Source organism: Eleutherodactylus coqui, chromosome 9, assembly GCF_035609145.1.
Source record: "Eleutherodactylus coqui strain aEleCoq1 chromosome 9, aEleCoq1.hap1, whole genome shotgun sequence".
Classification (NCBI taxonomy): Eukaryota; Metazoa; Chordata; class Amphibia; order Anura; family Eleutherodactylidae; genus Eleutherodactylus; species Eleutherodactylus coqui.
In genome coordinates this window covers 130,234,694-130,252,524 of record NC_089845.1, presented here as the reverse complement: position 1 = coordinate 130,252,524, position 17,831 = coordinate 130,234,694, and the positions used below count along the sequence as shown (strand labels likewise).

The window sequence follows — 17,831 nt, the reverse complement described above, 5'->3', positions numbered from 1 at the left end:
TATTTTATCATCAATGTATCCATTAGAAAGGATCTGCACATTTTCCTTATACCTGGATTACATTTTACTTATATTAGGTAACGCTAAGGGGAAAAAAAATGACATACTTGTCCTTCTCTTTTCCAACAGAGAATATAGGGTGAAGAAGCACACCGCCTGTTTTCAATTCATAGGCTACAATTATATCCAGTTCCTGGAAAATTCAACACAAATTATTCACATTAACTTTGTAGAAACAAGCTGAATTACGGAAAACGAAAGAATTGTAAAATAATACAAGAACGGCATCACAGACAAACACGTCCTTGATGTGCGGTAAAGTGATACAGTAAATTCAAACTAGGGAGGTATAAGCAGTAGAAGAATGTGGAGCACGCCGCCCCCTTGTGGTCACATTCATCAATGCAATGATTGACAGAACAGTTGATCTCTGCCTCATGGTGTTCACTTCTGCAGATTTCCAGGTTTCATCAATCACACTCCCTAGGCTTTTGGAGTGGAGTTTTAGTTTTGTAAACTCTAGATTTAAACTGGGCAAAACATGAAACAATATAAAACAGAGATCTCATTCTCACTTCTTTGATCCAGTGCCGATACTGATTTACACCAAATGTTTTCTTCATCCAAAGCCCATAAATATAACCAGAGATGCCTTTCAACACCCACTCATCAGACCTGCGAATACAAAAAGGTTCAATCAGCATAGACTTACTTTACACCCTTTAACACTTCCTTTTAATTGAAAAGTTCAGTTTGAATCTTTAGGGGTCTCCCAAGTTTGGGACATGTTCCAAAGTTGGGACAAGCAGCAAAACCAAAAAAAACCAGAACAGGCAAACACCCTTATCAGACTGGCAATACGCTAGGGATATGGGTACAGTATTTGCAATATACATCGGAGGTATATGCCAGTAGGATATCTTGATATACAACTCGAACATATGCAAGTTTATAGTCACAAAATGTGTGAAGAGCTATAGAAAGAAAAGACTAGTGGATAGACGCAACTCTACAGAAAAGACAATGGGGCGGTAGGATGTATTATTCAACTTCTCTTTAATTAAGTATATTTTAAAAAAACAGCATAGGACACGCGTTTCGGGGAGAACCCCTTCTTCAGGCAGCTGGGTGGGACATCACTTCTGGGGATATGGGACCCAAAAGTGCTGGTGGTACCAGTGATGGAGCTGGAGACAGCAGAAGTGGCACTCCTCCACATATAAAAGGACAGAAAGGAGAATAATCCTCTTGCACAGTTGTGTGAATGACTCCTTAATACTATAATTTGGAATTAGGGCACTATTATACGAGTGACGCTAATGCTGGAGAACTAGTGCCAATAAAACGCGTCAAGATTATGATGAAGAGGGGGACAATTATGAAGTTCATTATGAAGGGGTTGCAACTTCAATATATAATGCGAAGCGTGAAAAACTGAAAATCTACAATACATCACATAGTTCTTTTCTCAGAAACCATAAAGACTGATTTGTATACTGAGCAGAATCTACCTCACCTCTGTGTGTGTATATACTGAGGAGAATCTACCTCACCTCTGTGTGTGTATATACTGAGCAGAATCTACCTCACCTCTGTGTGTGTATATACTGAGCAGAATCCACCTCACCTCTGTGTGTATATACTGAGCAGAATCTACCTCACCTCTGTGTGTGTATATACTGAGCAGAATCTACCCCACCTCTGTGTGTGTATATACTGAGCAGAATCTACCTCACCTCTGTGTGTATATACTGAGCAGAATCTACCTCACCTCTGTGTGTATATACTGAGCAGAATCTACCTCACCTCTGTGTGTATATACTGAGCAGAATCTACCTCACCTCTGTGTGTATATACTGAGCAGAATCTACCTCACCTCTGTGTGTATATACTGAGCAGAATCTACCTCACCTCTGTGTGTGTATATACTGAGCAGAATCTACCTCACCTCTGTGTGTATATACTGAGCAGAATCTACCTCACCTCTGTGTGTATATACTGAGCAGAATCTACCTCACCTCTGTGTGTATATACTGAGCAGAATCTACCTCACCTCTGTGTGTGTATACTGAGCAGAATCTACCTCACCTCTGTGTGTGTATATACTGAGCAGAATCTACCTCACCTCTGTGTGTATATACTGAGCAGAATCTACCTCACTTCTGTGTGTGTATATACTGAGCAGAATCTACCTCACCTCTGTGTGTGTATATACTGAGCAGAATCTACCTCACCTCTGTGTGTGTATATACTGAGCAGAATCTACCCCCACCTGTGTGTGTATATACTGAGCAGAATCTACCCCCACCTGTGTGTGTATATACTGAGCAGAATCTACCCCACCTCTGTGTGTGTATATACTGAGCAGAATCTACCCCCACCTCTGTGTGTGTATATACTGAGCAGAATCTACCTCACCTCTGTGTGTGTATATACTGAGCAGAATCTACCTCACTTCTGTGTGTGTATATACTGAGCAGAATCTACCTCACCTCTGTGTGTGTATATACTGAGCAGAATCTACCTCACCTCTGTGTGTGTATATACTGAGCAGAATCTACCTCACCTCTGTGTGTGTATATACTGAGCAGAATCTACCCCACCTCTGTGTGTGTATATACTGAGCAGAATCTACCCCCACCTCTGTGTGTGTATATACTGAGCAGAATCTACCCCCACCTCTGTGTGTGTATATACTGAGCAGAATCTACCTCACCTCTGTGTGTGTATATACTGAGCAGAATCTACCTCACCTCTGTGTGTGTATATACTGAGCAGAATCTACCCCACCTCTGTGTGTGTATATACTGAGCAGAATCTACCCCCACCTCTGTGTGTGTATATACTGAGCAGAATCTACCTCACCTGTGTGTGTGTGTATATACTGAGCAGAATCTACCCCACCTCTGTGTGTGTATATACTGAGCAGAATCTACCTCACCTGTGTGTGTGTATATACTGAGCAGAATCTACCCCCACCTGTGTGTGTATATACTGAGCAGAATCTACCCCCACCTGTGTGTGTATATACTGAGCAGAATCTACCCCACCTCTGTGTGTGTATATACTGAGCAGAATCTACCCCCACCTCTGTGTGTGTATATACTGAGCAGAATCTACCTCACCTCTGTGTGTGTATATACTGAGCAAAATCTACCTCACCTCTGTGTGTGTGTATATACTGAGCAGAATCTACCTCACCTCTGTGTGTGTATACACTGAGCAGAATCTACCTCACCTCTGTGTGTGTATACACTGAGCAGAATCTACCTCACCTCTGTGTGTGTATATACTGAGCAGAATCTACCTCACCTCTGTGTGTGTATATACTGAGCAGAATCTACCCCCACCTCTGTGTGTATATACTGAGCAGAATCTACCTCACCTCTCTGTGTGTATATACTGAGCAGAATCTACCCCCACCTCTGTGTGTATATACTGAGCAGAATCTACCTCACCTCTCTGTGTGTATATACTGAGCAGAATCTACCTTTACCTCTGTGTGTATATACTGAGCAGAATCTACCTCACCTCTGTGTGTATATACTGAGCAGAATCTACCTCACCTCTGTGTGTATATATACTGAGCAGAATCTACCCCACCTCTGTGTGTATATATACTGAGCAGAATCTACCCCACCTCTGTGTGTGTATATACTGAGGAGAATCTACCTCACCTCTGTGTGTATATATACTGAGCAGAATCTACCTCACCTCTGTGTGTGTATATACTGAGCAGAATCTACCTCACCTCTGTGTGTGTATATACTGAGCAGAATCTACCTCACCTGTGTGTGTATATACTGAGCAGAATCTACCTCACCTCTGTGTGTATATACTGAGCAGAATCTACCTCACCTCTGTGTGTGTATATACTGAGCAGAATCTACCTCACCTCTGTGTGTATATACTGAGCAGAATCTACCTCACCTCTGTGTGTATATACTGAGCAGAATCTACCTCACCTCTGTGTGTATATACTGAGCAGAATCTACCTCACCTCTGTGTGTATATACTGAGCAGAATCTACCTCACCTCTGTGTGTATATACTGAGCAGAATCTACCTCACCTCTGTGTGTATATACTGAGCAGAATCTACCTCACCTCTGTGTGTATATACTGAGCAGAATCTACCTCACCTCTGTGTGTATATACTGAGCAGAATCTACCTCATCTCTGTGTGTATATACTGAGCAGAATCTACCTCACCTCTGTGTGTGTATACACTGAGCAGAATCTACCTCACCTCTGTGTGTATATACTGAGCAGAATCTACCTCACCTCTGTGTGTATATACTGAGCAGAATCTACCTCACCTCTGTGTGTATATACTGAGCAGAATCTACCCCCACCTCTGTGTGTATATACTGAGCAGAATCTACCTCATCTCTGTGTGTATATACTGAGCAGAATCTACCTCACCTCTGTGTGTGTATACACTGAGCAGAATCTACCTCACCTCTGTGTGTGTATATACTGAGCAGAATCTACCCCCACCTCTGTGTGTATATACTGAGCAGAATCTACCTCACCTCTCTGTGTGTATATACTGAGCAGAATCTACCCCCACCTCTGTGTGTATATACTGAGCAGAATCTACCTCACCTCTCTGTGTGTATATACTGAGCAGAATCTACCTTTACCTCTGTGTGTATATACTGAGCAGAATCTACCTCACCTCTGTGTGTATATACTGAGCAGAATCTACCTCACCTCTGTGTGTATATATACTGAGCAGAATCTACCCCACCTCTGTGTGTATATATACTGAGCAGAATCTACCCCACCTCTGTGTGTGTATATACTGAGGAGAATCTACCTCACCTCTGTGTGTATATATACTGAGCAGAATCTACCTCACCTCTGTGTGTGTATATACTGAGCAGAATCTACCTCACCTCTGTGTGTGTATATACTGAGCAGAATCTACCTCACCTGTGTGTGTATATACTGAGCAGAATCTACCTCACCTCTGTGTGTATATACTGAGCAGAATCTACCTCACCTCTGTGTGTATATACTGAGCAGAATCTACCTCACCTCTGTGTGTATATACTGAGCAGAATCTACCTCACCTCTGTGTGTGTATATACTGAGCAGAATCTACCTCACCTCTGTGTGTGTATATACTGAGCAGAATCTACCTCACTTCTGTGTGTGTATATACTGAGCAGAATCTACCTCACCTCTGTGTGTGTATATACTGAGCAGAATCTACCTCACCTCTGTGTGTGTATATACTGAGCATAATCTACCCCACCTCTGTGTGTGTATATACTGAGCAGAATCTACCCCCACCTCTGTGTGTGTATATACTGAGCAGAATCTACCTCACCTCTGTGTGTGTATATACTGAGCAGAATCTACCTCACCTCTGTGTGTGTATATACTGAGCAGAATCTACCCCACCTCTGTGTGTGTATATACTGAGCAGAATCTACCCCCACCTCTGTGTGTGTATATACTGAGCAGAATCTACCTCACCTGTGTGTGTGTGTATATACTGAGCAGAATCTACCCCACCTCTGTGTGTGTATATACTGAGCAGAATCTACCTCACCTGTGTGTGTGTATATACTGAGCAGAATCTACCCCCACCTGTGTGTGTATATACTGAGCAGAATCTACCTCACCTCTGTGTGTATATACTGAGCAGAATCTACCTCACCTCTGTGTGTGTATATACTGAGCAGAATCTACCTCACCTCTGTGTGTGTATATACTGAGCAGAATCTACCTCACTTCTGTGTGTGTATATACTGAGCAGAATCTACCTCACCTCTGTGTGTGTATATACTGAGCAGAATCTACCTCACCTCTGTGTGTGTATATACTGAGCAGAATCTACCCCCACCTGTGTGTGTATATACTGAGCAGAATCTACCCCCACCTGTGTGTGTATATACTGAGCAGAATCTACCCCCACCTGTGTGTGTATATACTGAGCAGAATCTACCTCACCTCTGTGTGTATATACTGAGCAGAATCTACCCCCACCTCTGTGTGTGTATATACTGAGCAGAATCTACCCCACCTCTGTGTGTGTATATACTGAGCAGAATCTACCCCCACCTCTGTGTGTGTATATACTGAGCAGAATCTACCTCACCTGTGTGTGTGTGTATATACTGAGCAGAATCTACCCCACCTCTGTGTGTGTATATACTGAGCAGAATCTACCTCACCTGTGTGTGTGTATATACTGAGCAGAATCTACCCCCACCTGTGTGTGTATATACTGAGCAGAATCTACCCCCACCTGTGTGTGTATATACTGAGCAGAATCTACCCCACCTCTGTGTGTGTATATACTGAGCAGAATCTACCTCACCTCTGTGTGTGTATATACTGAGCAGAATCTACCTCACCTCTGTGTGTATATACTGAGCAGAATCTACCTCACCTCTGTGTGTATATACTGAGCAGAATCTACCTCACCTCTGTGTGTATATACTGAGCAGAATCTACCTCACCTCTGTGTGTATATACTGAGCAGAATCTACCTCCACCTCTGTGTGTGTATATACTGAGCAGAATCTACCTCCACCTCTGTGTGTGTATATACTGAGCAGAATCTACCCCCACCTCTGTGTGTGTATATACTGAGCAGAATCTACCCCCACCTGTGTGTGTATATACTGAGCAGAATCTACCCCCACCTCTGTGTGTGTATATACTGAGCAGAATCTACCCCCACCTCTGTGTGTGTATATACTGAGCAGAATCTACCCCCACCTCTGTGTGTGTATATACTGAGCAGAATCTACCCCCACCTCTGTGTGTGTATATACTGAGCAGAATCTACCCCCACCTCTGTGTGTGTATATACTGAGCAGAATCTACCCCCACCTCTGTGTGTGTATATACTGAGCAGAATCTACCCCCACCTCTGTGTGTGTATATACTGAGCAGAATCTACCCCCACCTCTGTGTGTGTATATACTGAGCAGAATCTACCCCCACCTCTGTGTGTGTATATACTGAGCAGAATCTACCCCCACCTCTGTGTGTGTATATACTGAGCAGAATCTACCCCCACCTCTGTGTGTGTATATACTGAGCAGAATCTACCCCCACCTCTGTGTGTGTATATACTGAGCAGAATCTACCCCCACCTCTGTGTGTGTATATACTGAGCAGAATCTACCCCCACCTCTGTGTGTGTATATACTGAGCAGAATCTACCCCCACCTCTGTGTGTGTATATACTGAGCAGAATCTACCCCCACCTCTGTGTGTGTATATACTGAGCAGAATCTACCCCCACCTCTGTGTGTGTATATACTGAGCAGAATCTACCCCCACCTCTGTGTGTGTATATACTGAGCAGAATCTACCCCCACCTCTGTGTGTGTATATACTGAGCAGAATCTACCCCCACCTCTGTGTGTGTATATACTGAGCAGAATCTACCCCCACCTCTGTGTGTATATACTGAGCAGAATCTACCCCCACCTCTGTGTGTATATAGTGAGCAGAATCTACCTCACCTGTGTATGTATATACTGAGCAGAATCTACCTCACCTGTGTATGTATATACTGAGCAGAATCTACCTCACCTCTATGTGTATATACTGAGCAGAATCTACCTCACCTCTATGTGTATATACTGAGCAGAATCTACCTCACCTCTATGTGTATATACTGAGCAGAATCTACCTCACCTCTGTGTGTGTGTGTATATACTGAGCAGAATCTACCTCAGCTCTGTGTGTGTATATACTGAGCAGAATCTACCCCCACCTCTGTGTGTATATACTGAGCAGAATCTACCTCACCTCTGTGTGTGTATATACTGAGCAGAATCTACCTCACTTCTGTGTGTGTATATACTGAGCAGAATCTACCTCACCTCTGTGTGTGTATATACTGAGCAGAATCTACCTCACCTCTGTGTGTGTATATACTGAGCAGAATCTACCCCACCTCTGTGTGTGTATATACTGAGCAGAATCTACCCCCACCTCTGTGTGTATATACTGAGCAGAATCTACCCCCACCTCTGTGTGTGTATATACTGAGCAGAATCTACCCCCACCTCTGTGTGTGTATATACTGAGCAGAATCTACCTCACCTCTGTGTGTGTATATACTGAGCAGAATCTACCTCACCTCTGTGTGTGTATATACTGAGCAGAATCTACCCCACCTCTGTGTGTGTATATACTGAGCAGAATCTACCCCCACCTCTGTGTGTGTATATACTGAGCAGAATCTACCTCACCTGTGTGTGTGTGTATATACTGAGCAGAATCTACCCCACCTCTGTGTGTGTATATACTGAGCAGAATCTACCTCACCTGTGTGTGTGTATACTGAGCAGAATCTACCCCCACCTGTGTGTGTATATACTGAGCAGAATCTACCCCCACCTGTGTGTGTATATACTGAGCAGAATCTACCCCACCTCTGTGTGTGTATATACTGAGCAGAATCTACCCCCACCTCTGTGTGTGTATATACTGAGCAGAATCTACCTCACCTCTGTGTGTGTATATACTGAGCAGAATCTACCTCACCTCTGTGTGTGTATATACTGAGCAGAATCTACCTCACCTCTGTGTGTGTATACACTGAGCAGAATCTACCTCACCTCTGTGTGTGTATATACTGAGCAGAATCTACCTCACCTCTGTGTGTGTATATACTGAGCAGAATCTACCTCACCTCTGTGTGTGTATATACTGAGCAGAATCTACCCCCACCTCTGTGTGTATATACTGAGCAGAATCTACCTCACCTCTCTGTGTGTATATACTGAGCAGAATCTACCTTTACCTCTGTGTGTATATACTGAGCAGAATCTACCTCACCTCTGTGTGTATATACTGAGCAGAATCTACCTCACCTCTGTGTGTATATATACTGAGCAGAATCTACCCCACCTCTGTGTGTGTATATACTGAGGAGAATCTACCTCACCTCTGTGTGTATATATACTGAGCAGAATCTACCTCACCTCTGTGTGTGTATATACTGAGCAGAATCTACCTCACCTCTGTGTGTGTATATACTGAGCAGAATCTACCTCACCTCTGTGTGTGTATATACTGAGCAGAATCTACCTCACCTCTGTGTGTATATACTGAGCAGAATCTACCTCACCTCTGTGTGTGTATATACTGAGCAGAATCTACCTCACCTCTGTGTGTGTATATACTGAGCAGAATCTACCTCACCTCTGTGTGTGTATATACTGAGCAGAATCTACCTCACCTCTGTGTGTATATACTGAGCAGAATCTACCTCACCTCTGTGTGTATATACTGAGCAGAATCTACCTCACCTCTGTGTGTATATACTGAGCAGAATCTACCTCACCTCTGTGTGTATATACTGAGCAGAATCTACCTCACCTCTGTGTGTATATACTGAGCAGAATCTACCTCACCTCTGTGTGTATATACTGAGCAGAATCTACCTCACCTCTGTGTGTATATACTGAGCAGAATCTACCTCACCTCTGTGTGTATATACTGAGCAGAATCTACCTCACCTCTGTGTGTGTATATACTGAGCAGAATCTACCTCACCTCTGTGTGTATATACTGAGCAGAATCTACCTCACCTCTGTGTGTATATACTGAGCAGAATCTACCTCACCTCTGTGTGTATATACTGAGCAGAATCTACCTCACCTCTGTGTGTGTATATACTGAGCAGAATCTACCTCACCTCTGTGTGTGTATATACTGAGCAGAATCTACCTCACCTCTGTGTGTGTATATACTGAGCAGAATCTACCTCACTTCTGTGTGTGTATATACTGAGCAGAATCTACCTCACCTCTGTGTGTGTATATACTGAGCAGAATCTACCTCACCTCTGTGTGTGTATATACTGAGCAGAATCTACCCCACCTCTGTGTGTGTATATACTGAGCAGAATCTACCCCCACCTCTGTGTGTGTATATACTGAGCAGAATCTACCCCCACCTCTGTGTGTGTATATACTGAGCAGAATCTACCTCACCTCTGTGTGTGTATATACTGAGCAGAATCTACCTCACCTCTGTGTGTGTATATACTGAGCAGAATCTACCCCACCTCTGTGTGTGTATATACTGAGCAGAATCTACCCCCACCTCTGTGTGTGTATATACTGAGCAGAATCTACCTCACCTGTGTGTGTGTGTATATACTGAGCAGAATCTACCCCACCTCTGTGTGTGTATATACTGAGCAGAATCTACCTCACCTGTGTGTGTGTATATACTGAGCAGAATCTACCCCCACCTGTGTGTGTATATACTGAGCAGAATCTACCCCCACCTGTGTGTGTATATACTGAGCAGAATCTACCCCACCTCTGTGTGTGTATATACTGAGCAGAATCTACCCCCACCTCTGTGTGTGTATATACTGAGCAGAATCTACCCCCACCTCTGTGTGTGTATATACTGAGCAGAATCTACCTCACTTCTGTGTGTGTATATACTGAGCAGAATCTACCTCACCTCTGTGTGTGTATATACTGAGCAGAATCTACCTCACCTCTGTGTGTGTATATACTGAGCAGAATCTACCCCACCTCTGTGTGTGTATATACTGAGCAGAATCTACCCCCACCTCTGTGTGTGTATATACTGAGCAGAATCTACCCCCACCTCTGTGTGTGTATATACTGAGCAGAATCTACCTCACCTCTGTGTGTGTATATACTGAGCAGAATCTACCTCACCTCTGTGTGTGTATATACTGAGCAGAATCTACCCCACCTCTGTGTGTGTATATACTGAGCAGAATCTACCCCCACCTCTGTGTGTGTATATACTGAGCAGAATCTACCTCACCTGTGTGTGTGTGTATATACTGAGCAGAATCTACCCCACCTCTGTGTGTGTATATACTGAGCAGAATCTACCTCACCTGTGTGTGTGTATATACTGAGCAGAATCTACCCCCACCTGTGTGTGTATATACTGAGCAGAATCTACCCCCACCTGTGTGTGTATATACTGAGCAGAATCTACCCCACCTCTGTGTGTGTATATACTGAGCAGAATCTACCTCACCTCTGTGTGTGTATATACTGAGCAGAATCTACCCCACCTCTGTGTGTGTATATACTGAGCAGAATCTACCCCCACCTCTGTGTGTGTATATACTGAGCAGAATCTACCCCCACCTCTGTGTGTGTATATACTGAGCAGAATCTACCTCACCTCTGTGTGTGTATATACTGAGCAGAATCTACCTCACCTCTGTGTGTGTATATACTGAGCAGAATCTACCCCACCTCTGTGTGTGTATATACTGAGCAGAATCTACCCCCACCTCTGTGTGTGTATATACTGAGCAGAATCTACCTCACCTGTGTGTGTGTGTATATACTGAGCAGAATCTACCCCACCTCTGTGTGTGTATATACTGAGCAGAATCTACCTCACCTGTGTGTGTGTATATACTGAGCAGAATCTACCCCCACCTGTGTGTGTATATACTGAGCAGAATCTACCCCCACCTGTGTGTATATACTGAGCAGAATCTACCCCCACCTCTGTGTGTGTATATACCGAGCAGACTCTACCTCGCTTTGTGTGTGTATACACCGAGCAGAATCTACCCCCCTCTGTGTGTATATACTGAGCAGAATCTACCCCCACCTCTGTGTGTGTATATACCGAGCAGACTCTACCTCGCTTTGTGTGTGTATATACCGAGCAGAATCTACCCCCCTCTGTGTGTATATACCGAGCAGAATCTACCTCGCCTCTGTGTGTGTATATACCGAGCAGAATCTACCTCGCCTCTGTGTGTGTATATACTGAGCAGAATCTACCCCCACCTCTGTGTGTGTATATACCGAGCAGAATCTACCCCCACCTCTGTGTGTGTATATACCGAGCAGAATCTACCCCCACCTCTGTGTGTGTATATACCGAGCAGAATCTACCCCCACCTCTGTGTGTGTATATACCGAGCAGAATCTACCCCCACCTCTGTGTGTGTATATACCGAGCAGAATCTACCCCCACCTCTGTGTGTGTGTATATACCGAGCAGAATCTACCCCCACCTCTGTGTGTGTGTATATACTGAGCAGAATCTACCCCCACCTGTGTGTGTGTATATACTGAGCAGAATCTACCCCCACCTGTGTGTGTGTATATACTGAGCAGAATCTACCCCCACCTCTGTGTGTGTGTATATACTGAGCAGAATCTACCCCACCTCTGTGTGTGTGTATATACTGAGCAGAATCTACCCCCACCTGTGTGTGTGTATATACTGAGCAGAATCTACCCCCACCTCTGTGTGTGTATATACTGAGCAGAATCTACCCCCACCTCTGTGTGTGTATATACTGAGCAGAATCTACCCCCACCTCTGTGTGTATATACTGAGCAGAATCTACCCCCACCTCTGTGTGTGTATATACTGAGCAGAATCTACCCCCACCTGTGTGTGTGTATATACTGAGCAGAATCTACCCCCACCTCTGTGTGTGTATATACTGAGCAGAATCTACCCCCACCTCTGTGTGTGTATATACTGAGCAGAATCTACCCCCACCTCTGTGTGTATATACTGAGGAGAATCTACCCCCACCTCTGTGTGTATATACTGAGGAGAATCTACCCCCACCTCTGTGTGTGTATATACTGAGCAGAATCTACCCCCACCTCTGTGTGTATATACTGAGCAGAATCTACCCCCACCTCTGTGTGTATATACTGAGCAGAATCTACCCCCACCTCTGTGTGTATATACTGAGCAGAATCTACCTCACCTGTGTATGTATATACTGAGCAGAATCTACCCCACCTCTGTGTGTGTATATACTGAGCAGAATCTACCCCCACCTCTGTGTGTGTATATACTGAGCAGAATCTACCCCCACCTCTGTGTGTGTATATACTGAGCAGAATCTACCCCCACCTCTGTGTGTGTATATACTGAGCAGAATCTACCCCCACCTCTGTGTGTGTATATACTGAGCAGAATCTACCCCCACCTCTGTGTGTATATACTGAGCAGAATCTACCCCCACCTCTGTGTGTATATAGTGAGCAGAATCTACCTCACCTGTGTATGTATATACTGAGCAGAATCTACCTCACCTCTATGTGTATATACTGAGCAGAATCTACCTCACCTCTATGTGTATATACTGAGCAGAATCTACCTCACCTCTGTGTGTGTGTGTATATACTGAGCAGAATCTACCTCAGCTCTGTGTGTGTATATACTGAGCAGAATCTACCCCCACCTCTGTGTGTATATACTGAGCAGAATCTACCTCACCTCTGTGTGTGTATATACTGAGCAGAATCTACCTCACTTCTGTGTGTGTATATACTGAGCAGAATCTACCTCACCTCTGTGTGTGTATATACTGAGCAGAATCTACCTCACCTCTGTGTGTGTATATACTGAGCAGAATCTACCCCACCTCTGTGTGTGTATATACTGAGCAGAATCTACCCCCACCTCTGTGTGTATATACTGAGCAGAATCTACCCCCACCTCTGTGTGTGTATATACTGAGAAGAATCTACCTCACCTCTGTGTGTGTATATACTGAGCAGAATCTACCTCACCTCTGTGTGTGTATATACTGAGCAGAATCTACCCCACCTCTGTGTGTGTATATACTGAGCAGAATCTACCCCCACCTCTGTGTGTGTATATACTGAGCAGAATCTACCTCACCTGTGTGTGTGTGTATATACTGAGCAGAATCTACCCCACCTCTGTGTGTGTATATACTGAGCAGAATCTACCTCACCTGTGTGTGTGTATATACTGAGCAGAATCTACCCCCACCTGTGTGTGTATATACTGAGCAGAATCTACCCCCACCTGTGTGTGTATATACTGAGCAGAATCTACCCCACCTCTGTGTGTGTATATACTGAGCAGAATCTACCCCCACCTCTGTGTGTGTATATACTGAGCAGAATCTACCTCACCTCTGTGTGTGTATATACTGAGCAGAATCTACCTCACCTCTGTGTGTGTATATACTGAGCAGAATCTACCTCACCTCTGTGTGTGTATACACTGAGCAGAATCTACCTCACCTCTGTGTGTGTATATACTGAGCAGAATCTACCTCACCTCTGTGTGTGTATATACTGAGCAGAATCTACCTCACCTCTGTGTGTGTATATACTGAGCAGAATCTACCCCCACCTCTGTGTGTATATACTGAGCAGAATCTACCTCACCTCTCTGTGTGTATATACTGAGCAGAATCTACCTTTACCTCTGTGTGTATATACTGAGCAGAATCTACCTCACCTCTGTGTGTATATACTGAGCAGAATCTACCTCACCTCTGTGTGTATATATACTGAGCAGAATCTACCCCACCTCTGTGTGTGTATATACTGAGGAGAATCTACCTCACCTCTGTGTGTATATATACTGAGCAGAATCTACCTCACCTCTGTGTGTGTATATACTGAGCAGAATCTACCTCACCTCTGTGTGTGTATATACTGAGCAGAATCTACCTCACCTCTGTGTGTGTATATACTGAGCAGAATCTACCTCACCTCTGTGTGTATATACTGAGCAGAATCTACCTCACCTCTGTGTGTGTATATACTGAGCAGAATCTACCTCACCTCTGTGTGTGTATATACTGAGCAGAATCTACCTCACCTCTGTGTGTGTATATACTGAGCAGAATCTACCTCACCTCTGTGTGTATATACTGAGCAGAATCTACCTCACCTCTGTGTGTATATACTGAGCAGAATCTACCTCACCTCTGTGTGTATATACTGAGCAGAATCTACCTCACCTCTGTGTGTATATACTGAGCAGAATCTACCTCACCTCTGTGTGTATATACTGAGCAGAATCTACCTCACCTCTGTGTGTATATACTGAGCAGAATCTACCTCACCTCTGTGTGTATATACTGAGCAGAATCTACCTCACCTCTGTGTGTATATACTGAGCAGAATCTACCTCACCTCTGTGTGTGTATATACTGAGCAGAATCTACCTCACCTCTGTGTGTATATACTGAGCAGAATCTACCTCACCTCTGTGTGTATATACTGAGCAGAATCTACCTCACCTCTGTGTGTATATACTGAGCAGAATCTACCTCACCTCTGTGTGTATATACTGAGCAGAATCTACCTCACCTCTGTGTGTATATACTGAGCAGAATCTACCTCACCTCTGTGTGTGTATATACCGAGCAGAATCTACCTCACCTCTGTGTGTGTATATACTGAGCAGAATCTACCTCACTTCTGTGTGTGTATATACTGAGCAGAATCTACCTCACCTCTGTGTGTGTATATACTGAGCAGAATCTACCTCACCTCTGTGTGTGTATATACTGAGCAGAATCTACCCCACCTCTGTGTGTGTATATACTGAGCAGAATCTACCCCCACCTCTGTGTGTGTATATACTGAGCAGAATCTACCCCCACCTCTGTGTGTGTATATACTGAGCAGAATCTACCTCACCTCTGTGTGTGTATATACTGAGCAGAATCTACCTCACCTCTGTGTGTGTATATACTGAGCAGAATCTACCCCACCTCTGTGTGTGTATATACTGAGCAGAATCTACCCCCACCTCTGTGTGTGTATATACTGAGCAGAATCTACCTCACCTGTGTGTGTGTGTATATACTGAGCAGAATCTACCCCACCTCTGTGTGTGTATATACTGAGCAGAATCTACCTCACCTGTGTGTGTGTATATACTGAGCAGAATCTACCCCCACCTGTGTGTGTATATACTGAGCAGAATCTACCCCCACCTGTGTGTGTATATACTGAGCAGAATCTACCCCACCTCTGTGTGTGTATATACTGAGCAGAATCTACCCCCACCTCTGTGTGTGTATATACTGAGCAGAATCTACCCCCACCTCTGTGTGTGTATATACTGAGCAGAATCTACCTCACTTCTGTGTGTGTATATACTGAGCAGAATCTACCTCACCTCTGTGTGTGTATATACTGAGCAGAATCTACCTCACCTCTGTGTGTGTATATACTGAGCAGAATCTACCCCACCTCTGTGTGTGTATATACTGAGCAGAATCTACCCCCACCTCTGTGTGTGTATATACTGAGCAGAATCTACCCCCACCTCTGTGTGTGTATATACTGAGCAGAATCTACCTCACCTCTGTGTGTGTATATACTGAGCAGAATCTACCTCACCTGTGTGTGTGTGTATATACTGAGCAGAATCTACCCCACCTCTGTGTGTGTGTATATACTGAGCAGAATCTACCTCACCTGTGTGTGTGTATATACTGAGCAGAATCTACCCCCACCTGTGTGTGTATATACTGAGCAGAATCTACCCCCACCTGTGTGTGTATATACTGAGCAGAATCTACCCCACCTCTGTGTGTGTATATACTGAGCAGAATCTACCCCCACCTCTGTGTGTGTATATACTGAGCAGAATCTACCTCACCTCTGTGTGTGTATATACTGAGCAGAATCTACCTCACCTCTGTGTGTATATACTGAGCAGAATCTACCCCCACCTCTGTGTGTGTATATACTGAGCAGAATCTACCCCCACCTCTGTGTGTGTATATACTGAGCAGAATCTACCCCCACCTCTGTGTGTGTATATACTGAGCAGAATCTACCCCCACCTCTGTGTGTGTATATACTGAGCAGAATCTACCCCCACCTCTGTGTGTGTATATACTGAGCAGAATCTACCCCCACCTCTGTGTGTGTATATACTGAGCAGAATCTACCCCCACCTCTGTGTGTGTATATACTGAGCAGAATCTACCCCCACCTCTGTGTGTGTATATACTGAGCAGAATCTACCCCCACCTCTGTGTGTGTATATACTGAGCAGAATCTACCCCCACCTCTGTGTGTGTATATACTGAGCAGAATCTACCCCCACCTCTGTGTGTGTATATACTGAGCAGAATCTACCCCCACCTCTGTGTGTATATACTGAGCAGAATCTACCCCCACCTCTGTGTGTGTATATACTGAGCAGAATCTACCCCCACCTCTGTGTGTGTATATACTGAGCAGAATCTACCCCCACCTCTGTGTGTGTATATACTGAGCAGAATCTACCCCCACCTCTGTGTGTGTATATACTGAGCAGAATCTACCCCCACCTCTGTGTGTGTATATACTGAGCAGAATCTACCCCCACCTCTGTGTGTGTATATACTGAGCAGAATCTACCCCCACCTCTGTGTGTGTATATACTGAGCAGAATCTACCCCCACCTCTGTGTGTGTATATACTGAGCAGAATCTACCCCCACCTCTGTGTGTGTATATACTGAGCAGAATCTACCCCCACCTCTGTGTGTGTATATACTGAGCAGAATCTACCCCCACCTCTGTGTGTGTATATACTGAGCAGAATCTACCCCCACCTCTGTGTGTGTATATACTGAGCAGAATCTACCCCCACCTCTGTGTGTGTATATACTGAGCAGAATCTACCCCCACCTCTGTGTGTGTATATACTGAGCAGAATCTACCCCCACCTCTGTGTGTGTATATACTGAGCAGAATCTACCCCCACCTCTGTGTGTGTATATACTGAGCAGAATCTACCCCCACCTCTGTGTGTGTATATACTGAGCAGAATCTACCCCCACCTCTGTGTGTGTATATACTGAGCAGAATCTACCCCCACCTCTGTGTGTGTATATACTGAGCAGAATCTACCCCCACCTCTGTGTGTGTATATACTGAGCAGAATCTACCCCCACCTCTGTGTGTGTATATACTGAGCAGAATCTACCCCCACCTCTGTGTGTGTATATACTGAGCAGAATCTACCCCCACCTCTGTGTGTGTATATACTGAGCAGAATCTACCCCCACCTCTGTGTGTGTATATACT

At 44.4% G+C, this 17,831-nt stretch overlaps 1 protein-coding gene across 1 annotated transcript in view; it reads right to left on the bottom strand.

The window, feature by feature from the left end:
• Positions 1-17,831, bottom strand: part of TAF2 (TATA-box binding protein associated factor 2) — a 127,712-nt gene that overhangs the window by 89,664 nt on the left and 20,217 nt on the right. Inside the window, exons 9-10 of the mRNA XM_066578507.1 lie at positions 576-675; positions 108-193 (exon numbers count right to left, since the gene is read on the bottom strand). Of these exons, the coding sequence (XP_066434604.1) occupies positions 108-193; positions 576-675 (186 nt within the window). The remainder of the gene's footprint in view (positions 1-107; positions 194-575; positions 676-17,831) is intronic.